The sequence below is a fragment of the Microtus ochrogaster genome, chromosome 22, assembly GCF_000317375.1.
Source record: "Microtus ochrogaster isolate Prairie Vole_2 chromosome 22, MicOch1.0, whole genome shotgun sequence".
NCBI classification, from domain to species: domain Eukaryota; kingdom Metazoa; phylum Chordata; class Mammalia; order Rodentia; family Cricetidae; genus Microtus; species Microtus ochrogaster.
Genome location: NC_022023.1, coordinates 16,059,195 through 16,081,738, shown reverse-complemented (window position 1 = coordinate 16,081,738; position 22,544 = coordinate 16,059,195). Strand labels below are relative to the sequence as shown.

The 22,544-nt window shown below is 46.7% G+C and overlaps 1 protein-coding gene across 4 annotated transcripts in view; it reads right to left on the bottom strand.

The window, feature by feature from the left end:
- The window catches only part of Ntrk3 (neurotrophic receptor tyrosine kinase 3), a 360,980-nt gene that overhangs the window by 290,020 nt on the left and 48,416 nt on the right, over positions 1–22,544 (bottom strand). For all 4 annotated transcript variants that reach the window (XM_005357742.2, XM_005357743.2, XM_005357745.3 and 1 more), the window contains exons 2-3: positions 14,984–15,058; positions 14,257–14,328 (exon numbers count right to left, since the gene is read on the bottom strand). In XM_005357742.2, coding sequence (XP_005357799.1) covers positions 14,257–14,328; positions 14,984–15,058 — 147 coding nt within the window. The remainder of the gene's footprint in view (positions 1–14,256; positions 14,329–14,983; positions 15,059–22,544) is intronic.

Sequence of the window (22,544 nt, the reverse complement as noted above, 5' to 3'; positions counted from 1 at the left end):
TGTGTGTGTGTGTGTGTGTGTGTGTGTGTGTGTGTGTGTGTGTGTCTCAGCTTCCTGGTACTTCCAGATGGAACAAGTCAAGCCACAGGCTCCTGACATTATAGCTGGAGTGACTTCCTGCTGCATTTTAATCCTCATGATAGATGATAGACTACAGCCCCTCCACCATGAGCAGGTATAAATCTCCCTGCCTGAAGTTGCTGCTTTCAGGTATTACACATTAATGAGAAAAGTAACTGATACCCAAAGATTCTAATTCTTTTGCAGGACTGTCCTTGGGCCTGTGGCGGTTAGATGAGAATGCCCCCTATAGGCCCATGATTTAAACAGTTGATCACCAGAGAGAGGCACTCTTTGAAAGGATCAGTGGGCGTAGCCCTGTTAGAACAAGTGTGTCAGTGGGGGCAGGCTTCAAGGTTTCAGAAAACCCATTCCAAGCCCAGGGTCTCCCTCTTCTTGTTGCCTGAGGATTCAGATGTTGAACTCTTAGCTACCTCTCCAGCACCATGTCTACCTGGACACCTCCAAGTTTCCTGCCACAATGGACTAAACCTCTGAAACTGTAAGCCAGCCCCAGTTTAGATTTTTCCTTTATAAGAGTTGCCATAGTCATGGTGTCTTTTCACAACAATAGAACATGAAGATAGGGCCACATTGAAGAATGGCTGTGAGCTGTGTTGTCATCCCCAGAGGCATGTGGCCCTACAAACATATTGTGACTCTAGACATACAGCATCCAGTGCCCTCTACCTACAGCTGTTCTCCTTATTCCCTGCATCAACTCTTTGGCAGATGCCAAGCCCTAGACACTGATGGACTTAAGGACACCTGCCATCACTCCAGTAGCTGTCTCTGCCATAACCCCTCCCTTCCCAACAGACACATCATGTGCCTTTGCTAAATGACCCGGAGGACCCCAGTTCTCATCTCATCGTAACTTAACTATCTCTACACTGTCCCCTCCCACCCTAAACTGTCTCCATGAAGTCGATGACCTAAACATAAAGTTACTGGCATCTTTGTCTGAGGCAGAGCGGAACATCAATAGATGTCCTTGGAAGGATTTAATGCATTCATATTTCAAAAAAAAAGTGCCCCATGACTCCAAGGACTATTATAAGTGGGCTTTGTAGTATTCTAAACCACAAAAACACTGAGTGCTAAATGTCAGGTTCCAGGGAAGGGAGAAGTTTGTCCCTGGGAATGAGGTTGATGTCATTTTCATCAGCAACACTCTTTTCAAAATCTTGAAAACTTGATCTTCAAACTGAGACAGTGACACACACGCATCAACATCTTTAGCCAAGTACAAGAGGACAAGTTCCCCTAGAGTTCTGTGTTCTGATAAGGAGGGGACGTCTCACCCAGCAATAACCTCTCCACTTAAGCACTGAGCTCACAGAAAGAAGGGAAAGCTCAGGAAGATGGGCAACTCCCTGGCTTGACATTGCTTATTCTCCCAAAGTGAACACAGGCTACAGCATGCCCCAAGATGCTCCAGGGTGCTTGTCAAAGTCCCTTGCCATCACCGTCCACTCCATCTTCACAATGACCCTGGGGACTGCAAAGAGTGACAGCTGTAAGATTAGACGCAATTTAGAGAGAAGATATGAAGAGGAGGGGCCACCTGTTCACTCTCGACAGAGCCTGCCTATACTCCTGCATTGCCCATGACAACATGGCAATCATCAGCCAGGGCATGAGAGGCATCAGAAGGACCAATGTCTACATCTCCAAACTTGGATTCTGGATTCCAGCTCCCAAGAGGCCCACTGTAAAATTCCCACTGTAAAATGCCCATATCACCCTGAAATTCTTGACACACAAGAAGTGACTCCTCCAGCTGACTTCACTACTCAGTAAAGTTCTCAGCACAAGCAAGGCAGATGCCCTCTACCAGCACACAGGTGACCTTACATGGTTCCCTGAATCCCAGACCCTCTGAGGAATTCAGCCTCCTTGGTCTGCATAGGCTGGAAAATCTGATGAGTGCTGTCCTGGGAAGAGAAAAAAAAATCACAGAAAAAGACCACACAAAAGAAACAGGGCTGTAAACTTGGAGGTGGCATTGATGACCAAAGTCAGAAGAAACATCTGTATGAGGAAAAAGGAACTAAAATGAGCAGGAGTGGATACCTAGCGACCAACCACATTCTCTATATCCAGTTCCGGGTCACTACCTCCCACTCTTCTGTCTTGAGTCCCTCATTCAGGATGACAATAACACATTGGCGCAACTTCGTCCATGACAATAACTGCACCAACACCTCTTAAAAATTTCCAAGGATATATGTGCTAGAAAATTTCCAGAAGACTTGTACAGTACCAACCTGGCTCCAGTCAGCTCTCCACTATAACTCTACTTTCCTCACCCGCTAACTGCACACACACACACACACACACACACACACACACACACACTGGGCCAGAATCCCAGAGGAGCCTCAAAGTCCTTGTAGAGCTGAACAAGGACTGACCTTCTGACACAGATTTGGATACAGGAAATACAACTGAGTAAGCACCGACTCTGTGCAGTCGCAGGAGAGGGTGTCCTGTGACTGATACTAATCCCTCGTGTTTCTGGAAAAATCCTCGGGCACGGTTTTTCAGCAGAGGTGATAAGAGGAAAGAGGTGACATGGCTAAATCAAGGCTCAAGACCTCGTTCATTTTCACATTTTCCAGTCACTCTTACTCGTTTTTCAGAGACTCTCTTAATGTTGAGGAAGCTTGATTTAAGAAGACCCAGTCTTTGTCACTGGGGATGTTTGTATCATTGCACAAACAGGCCCTTCTACAGGTTGGTTTCAGGGTCTGGGTTGGGTTTCTCATGTTGGCTTCAGGGCATGTTGGGGGAGACAGAATCTAGAATCCAGAGACCAAGTCAGTCGGGGCTAGTGCAAGGCGAACCCCTCTGGAAGACATGGACCCTTCCAGTTCAGGGCAGCCTCCGTAGCTGCTCACCTAAAAGATCAGGCCAGGAAAGACAGAAGCTCTGTGGAACCAAGGCAAACCCTCAGAACAGAGGGGTTAACCTGGGAGGAAGGGAGGCTTTTGCAAATTCATCAGAAAGAAACAAGGGAGGAGACAAGAGGCGCCAGCTTGCTAAGGGACGAAGTCGATCTGAGATTAATGATGACTCCAAAACAGCCAAGGCACTAAACTCATTTTCTAAATCTGTCCTTAACAAGAGAAATGGACAAAAGAGATGTGGACAAATGGGAAGTAATGAAGCCTTAGGGGAGGGGAAAAAAAAAGAAAAGAAAATCTATCGAGAATATTCAAGACCAGAAAATACAAACACACTGCGTAACTCCCAAGGCTTGGAACCACACAGGCCAGAGGCCAAAATGTTGACCCAGCAGTGGACTAAGTAGCTCAACATTAAAAGTTGACAAGGTTATAAGAAAAAACCTTAATAGTTTGGTTCGGGGGATCCTGAGACCCAAGATGTCTGGCATTGGGAAGAACCGCGTCTATAAGGTGACTTTGGGACTTCCCGCTAAAAGGGTTGTGTAAAAAGCTATAGAGAGAATGCAGTGAACCAGCAAGAGCAGCCCATGGCCGTGTTATCTAGGTCACAGTGGTCCTGCCCTGAGCGGATCAGAATGCTGACCATCAAAACAGTAAGCAAGGAGAAATTGCCAAAGAGGACATGGGTACCCAGGACCACAGGAGACTGGAGGAGAGACACAAATGGTCGCAAAGAGAGAAAATCAATTGAGGAAGCTTGCCACCTGTCTCGCTAGGGAACAAGGAATAATTTCTACACGAGGCCCCGGGAGAGGCGATTGCTCAGTCAACTAATGGTGTCAGTGGACTGGGAATTGACTGCCTTCGCGGGCAGCAAATAAATGGGTAGCAGCTGAGAAAGTCCAGTTAGGAATCCGCAGCTTGGCGAATTCTGCGGCGCAAATTCATCTGGGGCTCTAGAAGATGATCCGTGTGAAAGGAACAAGAAGAGATGTGCTCTGCATCATCCATTGTCAAAGAAGCTGGACTGTGGGAAGAGCAAAGAGACCCCCACCCATCTCCAGCGGGCACTCAGCTACCCAAGCTGCACCTGAAGGCTTGAAGCCACAGGATGCTGGAACAGCGTCATCTGCACACTTTATAGTGGAGTGAGCATACGCAGACACAGATCTGCCTGAGGCAGGGTCCAAAGAACGGGAAGAGAAATCAGTGGCTGAAAGTCCGGGGTTCTCACAACCGCGTGGCACGGAACATCATTGATCATTGAGCATCTTTGTCTTTGCAGAGCGTCCGCCCAGTGTAAATAACTGGCGATGGCCCTCAGAACACCAGCTAGCAAGCTAAGGGGCACTGCTCGCTCACCCATACCCTGTCCGTGGCCAGGTAGTAGCCATAGGGGCTCATCTGGTGGTCCCTCGTGGACCTTCCCTCTCAGAGCCCATTCTAGGAAAGGCCCTCCTTTATCGCCTTCCTTTCCTCGATCCCGACTCCTGAGAACTGACAACAGCCAGGGCTGAACAGAGCGCGGAATGGGGCTGTTATGAGAATGCGCACTAGAGGCCCAGAAGCAGGTTACCTGTAGTTGGCTTCTGGCTTTGCCATTTGGTGGCTGTGGAATTAGGCAACCTGCCTACACCTCTCTCTGCTTCAAAAAGCCATGAGGAAAACGGGGAGGGTGATGGCATGTACTTACTCTTGTGAGCACAGAACAGCATATAGAGTACTTGGCAAAAGCTCAGTCCACAGTAGTGGTTCCCAGGAGCCACATCCTCAAAGTCATTGGATTGGAACGCTTGGTCCTCCAGAGAGACCAGATAGGTGGGCAGAAGGCAGTGGGTAGGACCAAAACAAACTGACTAGAGCTTTCCTCAGGCCTCGGCGCCCTAGGGTGCCAGCTGTGTCCTAGCTCAGACCTTTCTTCCAGGAAGAATTTTCTAAACTGCTCTAAGGTCGACACTGGGTCATCCAAAGAGTGCCTCATTTTGTGGGGTGTGGAAACAGGCTTCATGGGCTAAGCGGCTTAGCCAAGATCACTGCACGGTAGAGAAGCAAGGGGGCGGGAGGGACGGTTGCCCAGAACCACCACATTTAAACAGTACCTCTCGCACACCGACAGCCATCCTCACGAGCCCCCTTCCCACCCTTGGCTCCTCTCCAGGCCGCCACTCAAATACACCACTGCATATGGTCCTGGCTCAATCCTTCGCAAATAAGTGGATCTGTGGAAATCCTATCCCACGGGCAAATGGCTCCATTTACAAGTCCTGTTCCATTGGCAGTTCTCTCTGTTTACCTGATGGCCAGACACAACAGCCTAGAAACAAAAACATGTGTCTAAACAGCTCTAGGAGGAAGTCTATGTGGATATGGCCGTACATGTCTGTAGTGATATTTCATTTGCATTTTAATAAATAAAGCTTGCCTGGAGTTCACAGAGTAAAACAGCCACACTGGCCATCCTTACAGACCAGGCTACAATAATTAATCCCTGGAGCCACACTAGTTTGCCATAGAAACTGGGTGGTGCATGCCTTTAATCCCAGTGATGTGCAACTTTAATTCCAGAACTAGAGGAGACAGCTCTCAGTCTCAGTCTCCTTCGGAGATTCTTGGAGGCAGGATCGCCATTTCAGACTGTGGTAGAGGTAAAAGCCAGTGGCTGGCTGCTTTGCTTTTCTGATCTTCAGGTTGAGCCCCAATTTCCCTCTCTGAGTTTTTATTAATCATGCATCACGTATCCATGACGGCAGCGACTGTGCCCTGAGCAGTGGTCTGGGTCTCACTAACCCAGACCTACAACCCTTCCAGATCGCAGCTCCACAGTCACCTCCCCCACTGCAGACCAGCTCTGTCCAATGACCCCCTGAGGTTTCCAGAGTGCCCCAGCACCCCCTCCAGTGGGAAGACACGGAAAATGGCAGCTGTCTATGCAGCCTGCCAAAATTTACACAACTGCAACCAGCTCATTATTGGCTAGTTTATATATTTAAGTGACAGAAGGCTCAAAGCTAGCCACATGAGAGCAGCCCCCTCCCTGCACAGTGGAGGAAAGGATGCAGTAACAATCAAGGCACCAAGAGTGTGGTGGGTGCCTGGTGGCCCACCTACTTCATGTACAGGGTAGAGATACTGTCATTTATGGGTTCTCTTTTTCATCTTCTAGTGACCACAGCAAACGTATATTTCTCTCTACATGACCAGGGAAGGTCAGCTGTGGTGTGGCCCCATCATCCTCCCCACAAGACTCAGGCTAATGGAGCAGCCTCCATCTGCAGCATCACCATATCCTGCTCCATAGCAGAGTGAAAAGAGATACGGTGGCTGATGTGGGAGGTCCTTCTTTCATTGGTTAATGAATAAAGCTGTTTTGGCCAAGGGCTTAGCAGAGTAAAGTCATGCAGGAAATAGAGAGTAGGCAGATCCAGGGAGACACCAGGGAGCTGCTTAAGAAGCAAGAGGTAACAAACCACAAGCTTTATGGTAAGATACAAAATAATAGAAATCTGTTAATTTAAGATGTAAGAATAAGTTAATAAGAAACTTGAGCTAATAGGCCAAACAGTGTTGTAATTAATATAGGTTCTGTGTGATTATTTGGGTCTGAGCAGCCTAGAAATGAAAGAGAAGTCTCTGCTTACAAAGTGGCCTCATGAGAACCAGGAAAATTACTGAAGCTTCTGCCAAAAAGGAAAACAAGATGTGTGTGTGTGTGTGTGTGTGTGTGTGTGTGTGTGTGTGTGTGTGTGTGTGTGTGTGTGTGTTCATATGTGTGTGTTGATATACATGTATGTATATATGAATGTATGCATGTAGAGGCCTGAGATTGATGTTGGAATATTCCTCAATCACTCTTGCACCTTATTCTTTGAGACAGGGTCTCTCAGTTACACCCAGAGTTCACCCAAATGCAAGTCTCAGTCACTTGCTCTGGCTTTCCCTTGGCTTCACTTTCCGAGGCTGGAGTTACAGGCTAACCATTGTGTCCACCAGGTATTCACATGGATTCTGAAGAGCTGAACTCTACTCCTCTTGCTTGACAAATGCTTTTCCTCTTGATCCTCCTGCCTCCACTTCCTAAGTACTGAAATTACAGAAGTATGCCACCACATCTACTAGGAATATGATTTTTTTAAATGGCTCAACTGTGCACCTCTCTGGAACACCCTCCAAAGGAGCTCCTAACTCGGGTATAAAGGAAGTCTGAACAGCTCTGAAATTTTCAGGAAATCTGTATGTGCATGTGCAGAAAAATGGTTTCTCTGGGGATAACAATTTATGTTATTTTAATGCCAAGGATTGAACACAGGGTCATTTACAAACTTGGCAAATGGTCACTAAGCTATGTCCTCATTCCCCCCCTATATTGGGATAAAATCTATAGCTTTAATCACTCTCTCTAAAAGTTAAAATAAAGTAGGTGCCACTGTTTTGACATTGGTAAATCTTAAGAAGGGGAAGCATATCTGTGTGTTAATCAATTGTCTGCACCGTGCAGCACTTTGAGGGGACATGGAGATCTCTTAAGTCACACTTCTCTGCTTATTTATTAACCCACATAAGGAGACTGACCACCACACCCTCAAAGGAAAAAAATAGCAACTCATTTTTACTGATTCTTATTCTCCTTAATACTTGATAAGGCTCCACATGTTTCGTCTTGCTAATAAGCACATCATCCCCATTTTCCAAATGAGAAGCTGAGGCACAGAGAGGCAGGATGGTAAGGACACAGCTGTTGGCTCTGTAGTGTTAACTTTTGTTCATTCTTGCTCATGTTGGTTTGGTGGAGTCTGCTGTGTTGCATTTGTAAAACTGGGCATCAAACTCAAGGCTTCATACACCATAAGCAATTCTCTACTGTTAGATTATTCCCCTGGTCCCCCACATTCTTAGAATGTCAGTAATTCATAAGCATCCTTATTTTTAAATTAGACTGAAATGGTTTCTGCAACACACAGAAGTCTGGGGGATGCTGGCGAAACAGGATCCAAGTTGGTAGGGTAATGTGAAAGAATGGCCACACGGAGTATTTAGTCCTTGCCTTGCCCCTGCTCTAACACATGAAGATCTTAGTGAGATCTTCACCATCATCAAGACATCTTCTCATCCAGAGGTTGATCAAGGCCAATGAGAGTCACTCACCTTGTCCTAGGTACTGGGTACAGACAGTGAATTATACCAAGTCTCCATCCCACAGCAGTTTACACTGCAGTAGAGAAGATCGAGTACAAACCATCATACAAATAACTAGATGGTTATTTTTCTAACAGTCGGTAGTTTTTTTAAAAATAAAATACCCAAGGAAATGATCACGCCACACTATATAATAAAAAGTGATAGGTTTGTAAAGAGAAGAAAAGTCACCTCAGTTTTAGTGGTGAGAGAAGGCTTGGAAAAGCAAGTGACATCAGATAAAATGGCGGTGAGCAGGGTTAGACGGATCTAGGCTGGGGGATTTCTCTGGGTCAGATGGATCAGCAGATACAAAAACCCACAAGGTGGGGATGAGCCTGGCATGTCCAGGAAGCCAGAGAAGGCTTGAGTCTACATCAGGGAAAGCAAGGAGAAAGCACACGGGAATCAGACAGGGATGGGAGCCACAACTTAAATCCTGACTTGGGCTTTTACATAAATAAAGCAAGGAGTAATTGGAGGGTTTTAGGCAGAGAAGTGGCGTTGTTGAATCTATGTGCTTAAAATATCACTCTGAGCCAGGCCTGAGGGCACACACTTGCATTCCCTCTCTTGGGAGTTAGGGGGATCAGGAGTTCAAACCAACCTCAGCTACACAGTGAGTGCAAGGCCAGATTGGGTTACAACACACCTTGTCTCAAAATAGAAAGAAAGAAAGAAATCATGCTTACAGCTTTGTTGAGAGTGAACTGTAGCTGTAACAAGTGGAACCAGGCTGGTTGTGACGGGCTTGTCCTTCCAACTTGTAGAAAGCTGAGGCTGGAGAACTTTTGGGTTTGAGGCCAACCTGAGTGGTATGGTGAGATTCTGTCTTGAAACCAAACCAAACAAAGGAAGACTCCCACTTTGGCCAAGCTAAGCATGAATTAGCCACCCACATAGGGGTATGGAACAGAGAGCCAAGAGGCAAGGCTGGGAGCAGGGATAAGAATCTGAATTTGAGAATTACTTCTAGCAGCCCTTCCAGGTTAACTATCTGCCATCTCTGAAACCGGATACAAGAGGGAGGGAGTGGTGAGGTGGAGGGGTGCTGAGCCTTTCATAATGTGCTGAATTAAGCTCTTTCCATGCTTGTCTTATTGAAGGTTCTGAAAGTACTAAGTGGGAGAGGATCTTATACTTCCTTCCAAACTCTCAGTATTCCCCTAGCTTCCCTAAGGTCAACAACAGTGAGTAAAAAATCTCAGGTGTGACTCTCCAAAGCCCTTGGTCCATGACGGAGTATTCGGAGGCCGAATCCTCCACAAAGGACAGAGAAGGAAGGCCACTTGCATGGAGGCAGTAAGGGGACAAGCTTGTCAGTCACCACCCCACTGAGACTCGGGGGAAAAAAAAGGCTCAGTGCAGAGGCAAGGGGCAGGCATGGCGTTTATTATTAAAATATCAGCCTATCAGCCTGGAATCCAAAATCAGGCTATTTCAACCTCTAGTGGTTTGTAATACATAATAAATCAGCCTCTCCATGTTTTCATGCCTGTTCCCTCAGGAGAAATGGATTGCATACTGTCCAGCCAGTGACCAGGCGGGTGGGGCCTCCAGCCATTTCCTTTATCCTACCCACCTAAACACTGCTGACCTTCTCTCCTTGGAAACCTAACATTGTTGCCACAATCATGTCCAAATCGAGGCATTCCCGCCTTATCCCACCCTCATACCCAGCAGCCAGGAGCTGGGGTTCCCAGCTGAACAGACCCAGCGAATTTCTGCTTATAACAACTGAACATGACCAAGAGCCCACCAGGACCAACTCCGAGGAATTAAAGAAATTCCTTTGGCTTGCCGGAATCTTATGTTAAATATTCTCGGAAGTAAGTAGGCCATAGGCTAACACTAAGAAATCGTTCACAATAAAGATATTCAGCTAGTAACGCAACCGCTGGTACAGGATCCGACCTGAATAGGGAAAGAGACGAAACGGCTTTCTCAGCCGAGCTCTTTGAGGCTGGATGGTGCTAAATCTCCAGGGAGAAATTGCAGCTCTCTAATAAAACTTTAAAGACCCCACGTTCCACGTCCCTCCCCCGCCCCGCTCCTCTCCCTCCCACCCCCCCCACCCCCGTCGGAAGCACTTGCTAAGAAAGCCAGAGGAAAGAAACACTTGGGGATGTAAGAAAGTGCACAGACTTCAGAGTCAGAGGGATTGAGTCCTCAGCCTGACTACTGCACTAGCTTATGGTATGACCTTAGGAGAAATCAACAATGACTTATAGGACTCAGTGTGCTCATCCACAGAATGGGGACCAAGAAGCTCTCAGGGAGACACCATGCCCAGTGATGTGAGCCCAAATCTGCAAAGGCACTAGGTCCATTCCTTGGCTCATAGTAAATTCTTAATGAATAGTAATTAGCCTCTCTCTCTTCTTTTTTGAGACATGTGCATTGTGTGTGCACATGTGTGTGTGCATGAGTGTATGTTCGTATGCACGTGTGCATGAGCATGTGTTTGTATGGGCATGAACATGTGTGTGCACATGAGTGTGTGCATGAGCATGTGTTTGTGCGTACATACACTTGTGTGCATGTGAAGATCAGAAGCCAACTCCAGATGTCATTCCTCGGGAGCCGGTTCTGTTGTTTTTGTGAGATGGACTCTCTCAAGGGCCTGGGGTGGCTGATCCAGCTGCACTGGCTGGCCAGGAAGCACAAGCCTGTCTCTACCTCCTCCGTGTTGGGATTCCAAAACCATGTCTGGATTTTTTTAGATGGACTCTAGAGAGAAAATGCAGCAAGTACTTTACTAGCTAAGCAATCTATCCCCTAGAGACTTGTAGTTTTAGTGCAATTTGTAAGAATCTTAGGGGGTTTTGTCTGTTTGGTTGGTTGGTTGGTTGGTTTTTGTTTTGTTTTTTACTTACTTCACCAAGGCCACAGGGTTGGTTGGGTTGATTGGTTTGTTTTGTTGCTGTTGGCCTTCTCACTCATAATATAATAGGAAGATTCCTGGAAAGAGAATGTAAGAACCTAGGCAGGTTTCTACTTCTGCTACTTACCAATAAGGCTCTCTCTCTACCTTGGAAATCAAGCTTCCTACAGCAGCCACCAGGATGGCTAAGAGAACTTGGTGAGATGAAGTATGTGTATGCATAAGTACCCCAGAAATCAGGGAGTGTTTCAAGATGAAGGAAACACCATCACTGGGGCACAGCCCATAGACAGCATCTACATTTGGCTCTGATCTTGAGGTACGCCCCCCCCCAACGAGACACAGTCTATATGTGACCCACACTACAGAAACTTAAAGGGGAAAAAGAACCAGCCACAAAAGTGGGTCTTGGAAGACTCAGGAGATAATCTATATTCAGTCGTGTTAGTGGATGTGGCCTCTAGGCATTTACAAAGAAGGACGCTACAGACTTATCCATTGCTGAGGTAGCACCTGGGATGAGAAGCACCTAGAAAGCTCTACACAGAGTCTAAAGCAAGAGAGATGGAGCAGAGAGAAGAAAGAAATGTATCCAGGTTGATGCATCCATAGTCAAGGAGAGATAATGAAAACAGGTATACTGCAGGCATGAGAGAGCCGGAATGTGTGGAACAGGTCAGGGAAGGCACTGAGAACATCTTATCTCTCCCACTGGGTTCTGAGATCAGCAACAGCAGAACACATTATCATTACCAGCAAGCATGATTTCTGAACTCTACTTGCTAGGGTACAAGCCATACAGGACATTAGTTGTATAGTCTTTGCCTAGAAGAGACACTGCCCTTTTGCTCAATTAGCAAGCCGATGTTTCCATTATCAAGTTGAAAAGTCATTAGACCTGAGGCTCCCTGATCTACATAAGAGAGTTAAAAAAAAAAAACATCCAGTCCCCCAGAAAGGTCTTTCTGAATATCTCAGTTTTGCATGTCCAGCAAAAGAGAGAAGAAAGCTGAAGCAGCCAATAGGAGACGGTCACTTATAGACCTTAAGGCGACCTAGGGATGCTTGCTGTCAAACCTTGACCTTGACATCACAGGCTCATCATTCTACAAGTCACAAGGACAGCTTCCCTGCTGAAGGACAGTTGTGTTACCCCCATCAGATGACTGAGATGACGTGGGCAAGAATACCACTTACTGCTTCCTCTTCTGTACAGAGGGGAGAAGAAACATCTTCTCAGACATTTCCCTTTAAAAAAAAAAAGTGGGGGGAGAAATAGCAGCCGAGCCAGGGCTTGGCAATTAGTGTTGGAGTAAGTGATCGCCTTGTGATTGCTCAGCTGGGGCCCGAAGACTTGTAAATGCATTTAGAAGACAGAAATAGAAGACGTTGTGAGAGAGGAGAGAAACCTGGACCATTTGCCAGGAGAAAATGTCCCAGAGCTGCCGGGAAATTCACTCAGTAGGGATTTGGGGTGTGTCTTCACAAATGGCCGGAGTTCACTCATAAACCCACGGGTGTGCCAGACTATATGCCTCGCCCTGTGGATCTGTCATCCTCAGCCTCCTCTGGAGCGCCCACCGTCTCTAACAGAGCCCTCTGGGTGGGTGCTGGTGCTTCAGCTCATCTTGAGTAAGTCTGGTGACATTGGGCTGCACTTCGTATAACAGTAGTCAGCTGGAACTGTCACGTGCTTCCACAGCCCCAACTGTCCCCACCTGATCGACCATGAAGAACATGTGGTTTCACGACCTCTGAATGTTGTGAAAAAGGAGAGCTCTCAGATGTCAAAAGCTCTTTAGCCTTGGGAAGTTTTACAATGAAACTCGAATCCCCAATAAAATAAACACCTGGAACATCTGGTCCAAGGCCCTTCTCTGGTTGCAGCGCTCTACCAATAGCTGTGAAGAACACACACATCAGGAAAATTGTGCCATGGGATGTAAACCATAGCAAGGGAGCAAGAGCTGAGCTAGACAGTTAAAAGGGAGGTCTCGGTCCCCCATTGTTAATACAAATGGTCCCAAACAATGGCCAGGGAGCTTGCTATTTCCAGAGGGAAGAAAGAAAATTCCACACAAAACAGAAGTGACTGAAAAGAAGAAATAACTATTCCCAACCCTGTGCTTGGGAAAACACACAAACCTGAGAGTATAGCGGGACCTCTGTAAAAAAAAAAAAAAAAACCACTCCCCAACCATAATTGTTCAGAATCTCTTCTTCTCTTCTGACCCCTACATCCCCTGCCTGCCACTTCTTCACAGCATCCCTTAGAAGCTCTGCTTCTTTGTAAGAAATCTTTACCCAGGAAATTGCCTTCCATTATCAAGTGCCAACTACAGTGGCCAAAGAAAGACCAGTCAACCTGCCAGTAGGTCCTCTGCTCCTGTTTCACAGTGGATCCCAACACCATCCAGTTCATGCATACTCTCTGCTCTTTGGGGTATACGCACTGAAGATACACAAGGCTATTCTTCTTGAGCAAGAGAGCTGACCCAGACAACTGGTATACCCCTGCGGCGGTGTCAGTTGTCTTGTCCTTGATCACTTACTGGAGGTTTTCTTTCATGTTCCCTTGATGCACAAGAAATAACTGCCCTCCCTCCAAATCTCATAGTCTGCCTACCCAGACCTAGACTTGGAGAAGAAGCATACATGTGGATGATTCCACTCTTCTGAGGTCTGCCTAAAGAATTTATCCCACTAGTCAGTCATGGCAAAGAGGGGATAAAGAGTGAGGGTGGCACAAACAGGTACAGATATCCATCATCATGTGTCCACTGTCCCATCCCAAACCAAGACCTGTGATCTTATGCAGATGCTTCCATTTCTCGAAGCTCTTCTGTATTGAATCTAGACTCTTCTCATACTTGGTCTGGTCTTGCTTTCCTTCTTCCTGTAATCCCCAACCTCTGCACATACACACCCCTACTACCTACGCACACTCTCAGAAGAGTCAGGTCCATATTAAGTCCCTGTCATTTACATTCCCATAAAACTGAAAATTTCATTATAAAAGATACAAACTTGCAAGCCAAGAGACTCTCCCATTCAGCCATGGATTACTTCTACTTCAAACCTTTGAGGTTACTGAATCCCAAGTGCTTATGCTAAGGAGGTAAAACTGAAGACCAAGGTAAAAGATTTGGCCAAAGTCAACAAATATCAAAGCCACAATCCAAGATGATCTCCATGCACCCCCACCTCCCAAAATCCATTTCTACTCACATATAACGCAAGTGGGGGTTCTTGGCGAAGGCTCTGGGCTGAATGTTCCGGAGTCCAGAGTTTTTGATGGTCCTAAATGGAGGTAAAAGGAGATCAATAGAATTCCAGGGGGTAGAGCCAGAAGGAAGGCTATAGACTCCCCTGTGAATGGGCTGTGGCTCTCTTCATCGCTAGTCACCCTAGATGGCCAAGAGCGGCTCAGTGAGAGACACAAGCCCAATTCCTTTGGAGAACTGGGTGAGTGTTAGAACATGAGCATCTAGAACTAATGGCAGCTAGTCACTACCCATCCTGAGCAGCAGTTGAGAATCAGGGCTCCTGGTGCCCCAAGGAGATTTAGTCTCGTGTGCCTTCTTCTCCTCACACCTGGTCCTCCCTGCCTAGAGCCCTGACGCTCACTGCAGTTGTGAATGATACCGGAATACTGCAACACTGGGAATGGGGTATGGGGCTGTGTCAAGCACAGGAATGAAGAAAGAACGTAATCCCAGCAGGCACGGGGACAAGGCTGCCTTGAAATGCTAAACTCAGATAACCCCCAGGCCTATTCAGATTAAGGTGGCCCCTGACAACCCCTAAATGGGTGATGCCAACCATCCCCAGAGAAGATTCCTGAATGGGGGGGGGGAGCACCGAGACAGAAGACTTCCCATTCCTGCTACTGCACCCCCAAAGATGACCGTCGGCGTCCCAGTTGTTGCTCTGCAAGCCACCCAAGGGTACTCACAGCTTCTGGAGTCCCGTGTAGAGCTCCATGTCCACAGCGTTGAGCGTGTGCAGGCCTCGCCAGTTCTCTATGTGTCTGCAGGGAGAGAGGAGAGGTCAGGACACTGCAGCCAGGGGCAGGATGCCAACTTTATAGTCAGATCTGAGCTTGAAGCCTGGAGCATGAGCCATGACTTCTGACAAATCACCAATTAACTCTGAGTTCAGCTTCTCCCTCTGGATGGACAGAAGCAAAGGACTCACAGCTCCTCCGTGTGTAGCCTGAGGACGGAGCACTCAGCATCCACTCCCAGCTCCAGAACACTTCCCATCCATCCCCCCAAATTTTGATTCTATTTACTTCCTTCTTGTTCCTCTTCAGGATTTTCTAAGGTCAGGCTCTTTGTAGACTCTTTTTATTTTATTTTTTCTTTTATTTTCTTCATGCCTGCGCAGCAAGACGATATAAATGGCATGGTTTTAGGAAGGGAGGGGTGGCTCGTCTGAGAGAATGGCTTCTGAACAGACAAGATGAGGAGAAAGACATGCATGGTGTGTGTGCCCACGAGGGCACAGAAGACCACGCCATCTCCACGACCACAGTTCACTCCATTGGGAACTCAAGGAAACCAATGGATTGGGATGACAGAAAAGTGACTCCAGAGATGGGGCCTCCTAATGACTCAGGGGTGCCACAGAGTAGCGTGGGAAGAGTGCAACATGGAAACCCTGGGAAGCAGGCTCAGTTTCACCTCTGAGACTCTGTTGCAGATGAGGCAAACGCTTTAACCAATGTGAGGCTCTTGCTTCTTTGTGAAGGAGACGGACCCTACCACAGCAGTTCCTCCTCCCTCCACCACAGAGACTCTTTCTAGAGCTTTCCCTCGAGAGATCTTGATTTTAAAGAGGGCTGTGTCCAGCAAGACTACATTTATTAAATAATAACTAATTTGTATTCTAAGATCAATCAAAGACAAAAATTGCTGTGAATTGAGGCTCTTTATCAACAGACACAAGCCAGTGTTAACTGACCCAGTACATCAACTCCAGCTCAAAGTTAGGAAACTCAAGACTATTGCTATGATGTAAGACTTGTCATGAGTACCAGTCTAGTTTTTGTTAGTTCCTCAACACTGACCAATATTTCTTCACAGCGGCTTTTGGAGTTGTCAATTCAAAAACGATTGCATTGCTAACTACCTATACCTTTCTGTTACTCTGATATTGTATGAAAGATGACCTTCCATGGAGTGCCAGAAGATCCTAAGAAATGATCTACCCCAGCCCTCCTGGAACCTGCCTCTCTCTTCAGTATCCAGAAGTTGCAATAGACAAAAGGTCTAAGTACCATTGCAGTAAGGAATACAGTTACCTAAGGCATACTCTTGCCAGAAATGTGACCACCACTTTTCCCCCAGACAGCTCCTCCATTGCCCGACCACACCAGTGGTTCCGCCATCTGCCGCCCAGTCCAACTGGAGCCAAGAAGGCAACAGGGCTGTGCTTGCCAGGACTTCTGGCAGCATTTCAGAACCGCACAGTGACGAGGTATGCCAAGAGCCCATTTTGAAACACATTCTCCCAGAGCTCCTATGGAGCAGCCAGAGACACTGGCATTTGTTGGGGACACTGACCAGGTGGCCAGGTTGGCATTGGCCTCTAACTCGGACGCCTTCTCTCAGGAAGCCTCATGGTTTCAAGGCAGTTTTCATGCCCCAGTCTCACCAAGGTAGGAACACTGACAACATTTCAGATGCAAAGGGAAGCCAAGAGGAACAGGACCACCTGTGCCACTAAGCCCCTCCAATGCATATTCCCGGGCCATGAGCCATGACAAATACCAAGTAGATCACAGTGTTTATCCAGCATGTTCCCCGTCCATGGGAGCTCAGCTTCCTCTGTGGATCTGTTTCCAACAAGTAGCTATCAATCAAATTGTTTAAATAAATGAAATCACTTTCTTGGCCCCTATTAGCATTCCATAAGTGTGCTTTGATGATTGTAGAGATGACTGTCGTTGCATTCTGGGACTTCATTCATTTCAGTCTTTATGATTTATGCTTACAAACGGATCCTTCCTAGACTCGCCACGCACTAAGAAGCGGCAAAGGAGTGGAGCTTCGATATGGAGTCCTCCAGCAAATTAAATAACAGCCCCAGCATCCTCTTTGGTGTCTGAGTGCTCCTCGCACAGGGAGCAGCAGTGTGACAGCCACATTGCAGAGGGGTGAGGGGTGTCGGGGCTCTGGAACAGTCATTGGTAAACTATGGGTTGGGGCCAAATTTGGCCCACTGTTTTCTTACATATAGCTTCAAGAAGATACATTTTCATATTTTGTTTTTTAAAAAAAAATCAAAGAAAAAACTATTTTGTGAAATATAAGAATTAGATAAAATCTACATTTCTGTGCATATCTCTGCTCACTACCATCTATAGTTACTTCCATGTTATAAAGTTGAACCATCACTGCAGAGACGATATGGCCTGCAAGGCCTGGATTTACTCTCTGGCTCTTTATAGATAAAAAGGTTGCCAACCCCCGCCTAGAGCAAGGCTGCCAGGATGCTAATCCTAGCCCCAGGAGCACTCCACCAAAGACACTCTGTCCACGCCACTTCACCTGTCTCTGCCTCCCTTTTCTCAGCTGTCAAATGGGGGTGATAAAGTGTCTGCCTCCTAATGATGACCTGAAAATTGAAGGAGCGTGTTAAAAAAAAAAAAATTCTTAAGGAACTGGAAGTACAGCTCCGTACTCACCTAGATCACCTGAGACCCTGACTTCAGTCCCAGCACCACACAATACTAAAAATAACAACCCCACCCAAGAGCCCTTGTAGGATTAGATACAGAGGAGGCCTTGGAAGACACTATGGGGGTTTTATGAGAAGTCTTTTCTTGGTTTTTGAGTGGAGGTGGCGTCATGCTTCTGCTAGAAGTTATCATTTCTTGGCCATAATTCATTAAAAATAAAAAGAAGAGTAGGTCCATCATTGATTTTAATGCCCTATTATGGCAGAAGGGTAGAAGGACGGGAAACCTATCATTCATGACTTCTAAGAAAACTTCAGGAAAGCACTAATGAGTCACCAGGAAAAGGACACTTGCCACTGGCTCTAACAACTTGAATAGAATATTTAGAAATATATGAGATGAAAATGGGGCACTAGCTCTGGTTGGTTGTCTTCACAGGCACACACACACACACACACACAACACTATCGACAACAACAGCAGCAACAAATATACATATATATATATACATACACATATAGATGTAGATAGATAGATAGATAGATAGATAGATAGATAGATAGATAGATAGATAGATAGATAGATCTTTAAAAGAGAAAACACCATGGTGAGTAATAACAGGACAGAGGAGAAGCATGCCAGCTGAGGTACAGCCTTGCCATTTGCAAATGACATTGGCCATGGCCTGCCAAGTCTTCCATGACTCACTGCTAGGTAGCAAACAAGGGAGGTCACTTATGGTAACTCTGCTGGCTGCTATTAGAAGGCCGCAAGTTTCAGTGGGAAAAGGCTGGATCTACAAAGCATAATAAATGAATAGGATGAGGTAAGAGAGTAGAATTGACATGGTTTCATTAACGCCAAATAGGGAAGGCAGAACCTGGTGCCAGTACATAGGGTTCTTCATGTCTGGCACTTTTTCTGGGTACTCCGGTTCAATAAGGATGCATCTTTGAAGGAAGGTCAGGGCTTAAATAAAGGATTCGTGACAAGAACCAGACTGGTTCTACCCACAGATGTCTCACAAAGCCTGCTGTGGGGTGTGGAGGGAAGCAGGCACTCAGAGAGATGGTGGGAAGATGGTAACATGCATGACAAGTAGGTCCCCTCCAGTGACCCACAGCCATGCATCCACCTAGCACCACCTGTGCCAATCAAGGACAGGGAGGAGAGGGTAGACGGAGACCAAAATGCTGAACTTGGGTTCTCTCCCTTGCCTTATATCAATTGTTTCCACATTATAATGCTAACAGCAAAATTCTCAAGAGGAGGTAGTTTTGTCTCCCAGGGGAACGTTTTCCCTGTCTACACACAGCTTTGATCCTCACAACTGGGGAAAGAATATCTCTAACATCTGATGGGTAGGGACAGAGACATACAGGACAGACTGGAGCAAAGTGTCTGCCCCAGAGGTCCCCAGCTCTGACTTTGAGGACCTTTGCCTTCTCACATAAAGTACCTGTCAAAGTTGTTATTGAAGCTAGAGTCCCAGGCCTTAAAACATCACTTTTGAAAATGACTGCTTTGCATCAAACGCTAGGAGTCTGTGCCCTCTCCCCCATCCAAAAAAAACAGCCCTGCTCCTGCTCCAGTGAGTCTAGAAGAAAAATTCAAAAGCCACAGCTCTCAGGACTCTGTGTCAATCCAGGAATGTGAACGAGTTATAGATGATATCCGCTTGCCATGAGCCTTTTCCCACACTCCTCTCAATGTCCTGCCCCCACACTCTCACATGGACTCTTCTCGAAACTGCAAAGTCCACTCTGCCTGGACCTTGTGCACACCCCTTTCCCAGAGAGTGTGACAGAGGGGGATGGCCCATGATAACAGAGACTTCTGGAGCCATGCCAGGCTTATAGGTGCAGCTCAGAAATTCCATGGGAGTCAAGATGGACCTCACGGAACAGGGCTTAGGTGGGGTATAGCCAAGGGCTGACTAAGCAGTCTCCCCCACAGCATGAGAAACACAGCCCCTCTTCAGAATGCACAATAGCATCTCTGAGTCCTAGAGACCCAGGACCAGGGTTCCTGACTCAGATCCCACTTGGGAATATGACAAAGCACAAATTAAGTATTAATTGAGGATACAAAGCCCTTTTGTGCTAGAATAAATTAGATGATACTTTGTCCCGCAGCTTTCTCTTCCTCTTTCTGTTTCACTTGAGCCAATATGGAAATGACCTGGCAACATCCAAGAATCTGAAAATCAGTTGGTACAGACTGTGTGCTCCATATTTTAATTAAAGACATGTCATGTGTCCTTTATGACCCCAGTATTTGATGTTTATAGTCCTCTCTCCAGAAAATTCTAGAACACACAGACATCTGCTGCCATATAACTTGAGAAAACTAAGGTGTAAGAAGCCCACAAGAGGGTCAGGGTACCATGCCCCAGCCAAAATTTCCTGGTCACTTGGGTACTTGGCAAGGTAGGAAGTTGGTGGACAGGACTTGGTATCACCATTTCTGCAGACACAGTATGTCCGGCACTGCCTCTTCTCCAACCTTTTCCTTCTCCTCCCTTCTGGTCACATTGCTGTTCTTTTCAGTGTGACTTCACACAGCTATTAATGAGCTGTTCTCCATAACCAAATTTGCCAGACAACTAAATTTAAAATAAAACTTTTGCATTGTCAGGTCCCTTGCTACATCTCTTTTCCTCTCCTTACAATGCAGTCCATGTCACCCTGACTCCTCAAACCCAGCACAGAGTTCAAGTCATGCTCTCCTGATAACCCTACAGCACAGCAACAATGTCTGCTGGACTCAGACACCCTGACACCTTCAGAGGCTTCTCCAGGAGCACAGAACTCACTCCCCTGCCTCAGTCGGCCCCTCCCCGATGTGGTTTCTGATTTGAAGGGCATGCCCATTTCATTGCTTTTCTAGTTCATTCTTTGCAATCACAATGGGGTCGGGGACAGAGCTGGAGCAGCCTCCTTCCTTCTGGTGTGCTGTGGTCAGCCTCCTCTGCGGCCTCTTAGAGCACACACACACACAGTAAATACATGCACACATACAGTAAATACTTGTTCTTTGCTCCATCCCTCTTTCTAGATGATTGAAGTTACCACATAAACGGCATTTCTCGGGTGAAGTCATAATCCATGTTTACCTAGTAACACCTACGTGTTCACATCATCATCTACTCTTGTATCTACTCTTGACTTCGCCTCCTGGCAACAGGTAGTAGAAATGGTTTCTTGGAGAGACGTGTGTGTGCATGTGAGTGTCGTCCCACTTCTCTAACACAGAACTAAACAACTTCAAAAACAAAGGTTTTATATATATATATATATATATATATATATATATATGTATGTATGTATGTATCTCCTCTCTCCAGTATCCCCAGATAAGCCTGGGGCTCCCATCAACTGCCTGAGTCTTGTCCTAAGAGGAAGGCCTGACCTGAAATGTAAGTTGGCTGCTGGGGAAACGAACCTGCAAGTCCACTTCCTAATGAGCCAGCATTAGAACCCACGTGTGTGTATGGTGTGTGTGTGTGTGTGTGTGTGTGTGTGTGTGTGTGTGTGTACACAGTCTACACATACACAATTTGCCATGCATTTATTTGACTTCGGAGTCTTATAGAGCAGTGAGGAAATTGATTTGTTACCTAGGCATATTATGCATAGTGATCCAGACGGCAGCATTAGCTTTCAATGATCTGATATGTTTAGTATTATAAACAAATCTTCGAGAACAACAGCTCCATGGAGTTCTGGCCCCAAGGGGGGCTGGGGAGGAGCTGCCTGGGATCATGCTAGCCGAGTTACCAACTCTCCTTCCCTTAACAGCTGCTATTGGAGAATTAGCTGCCTGGACAACCAGACCTGAGAGCCAGAGGCATGGGGGGCACGGGTAGAAAGGGGATAGTGGTTTGAAATGGCAACTCCAGCATGCCAAGACATTAGGACAGCAGCCTACAAGTATATGTATGCCAGCCCCACATCTGGGACCCGCGTTCAGACACCGAAAAGAGCATTCGGATCTTACAGAGAACAGATGGGAGAGACGGCATCTGTGCAAGCTTCCTGATCAGTTCCAAAGCCCGTGCCAGGAATAAGGAATGTATGTGTGCACACCTGTGTTCTTCGGGTGCTGAGATGCCGCGTCCTAACAGGAAAAGATCAAGGGCGCAATCTCTCTGCCACCCCCACTAAGAAAGATCTAACTCCACAGAGTGAGATTTTACCTGCAAGTCAACCTGTTCCCTTTGGAGTCCAGAGTCTTCTGTCCTAAGCCCTGATCAGACTGGCCTCCCAACCCCAGCCTATATGCCTCTCTATTCTCATTGCTGTCATTTGGGTCATGATAGGATATTGAACCCAGCTTGCCCACTATCAGCAATGCCAAATAACCACCAGCTTCTTCCTGTTTTCATTCTTTTCTTTCATCGGTCTATATGCCAGAGGAATCTAAGTCTCCATGGCTCCTCTTATAATCACAACCATTCCAAGCATCGTGCCATGGCAAACAAGGCCCTGCATAATGGGCCTGCCAACAAGGCCCTTCCTCTAGACACACACCCCTTGTTAGGTTGGCTCCAGCCACGATGGCCTGGCTTCTGTCCCTATAAACCAGGTGTATTCCCAACTGGACCTTCTACAAAGAACACTTCCCTGCCTCCGTTAACCCTCCGGGCCCAGGCCCAATGAAGCCTCCCATGCTCAGAGAAGCCTGTCCGCCCTCTGTGTCTCTGGACTCACAGCCCTCATCCCCCACCCCCATTTCTCCTCCAGTTCTCTATCACAAATTCTGTCTATGTTCTTTGTGGCCTTAATAGCCACGTGCTATAGTCTTATTTGATTATTTTATTACATTTTTG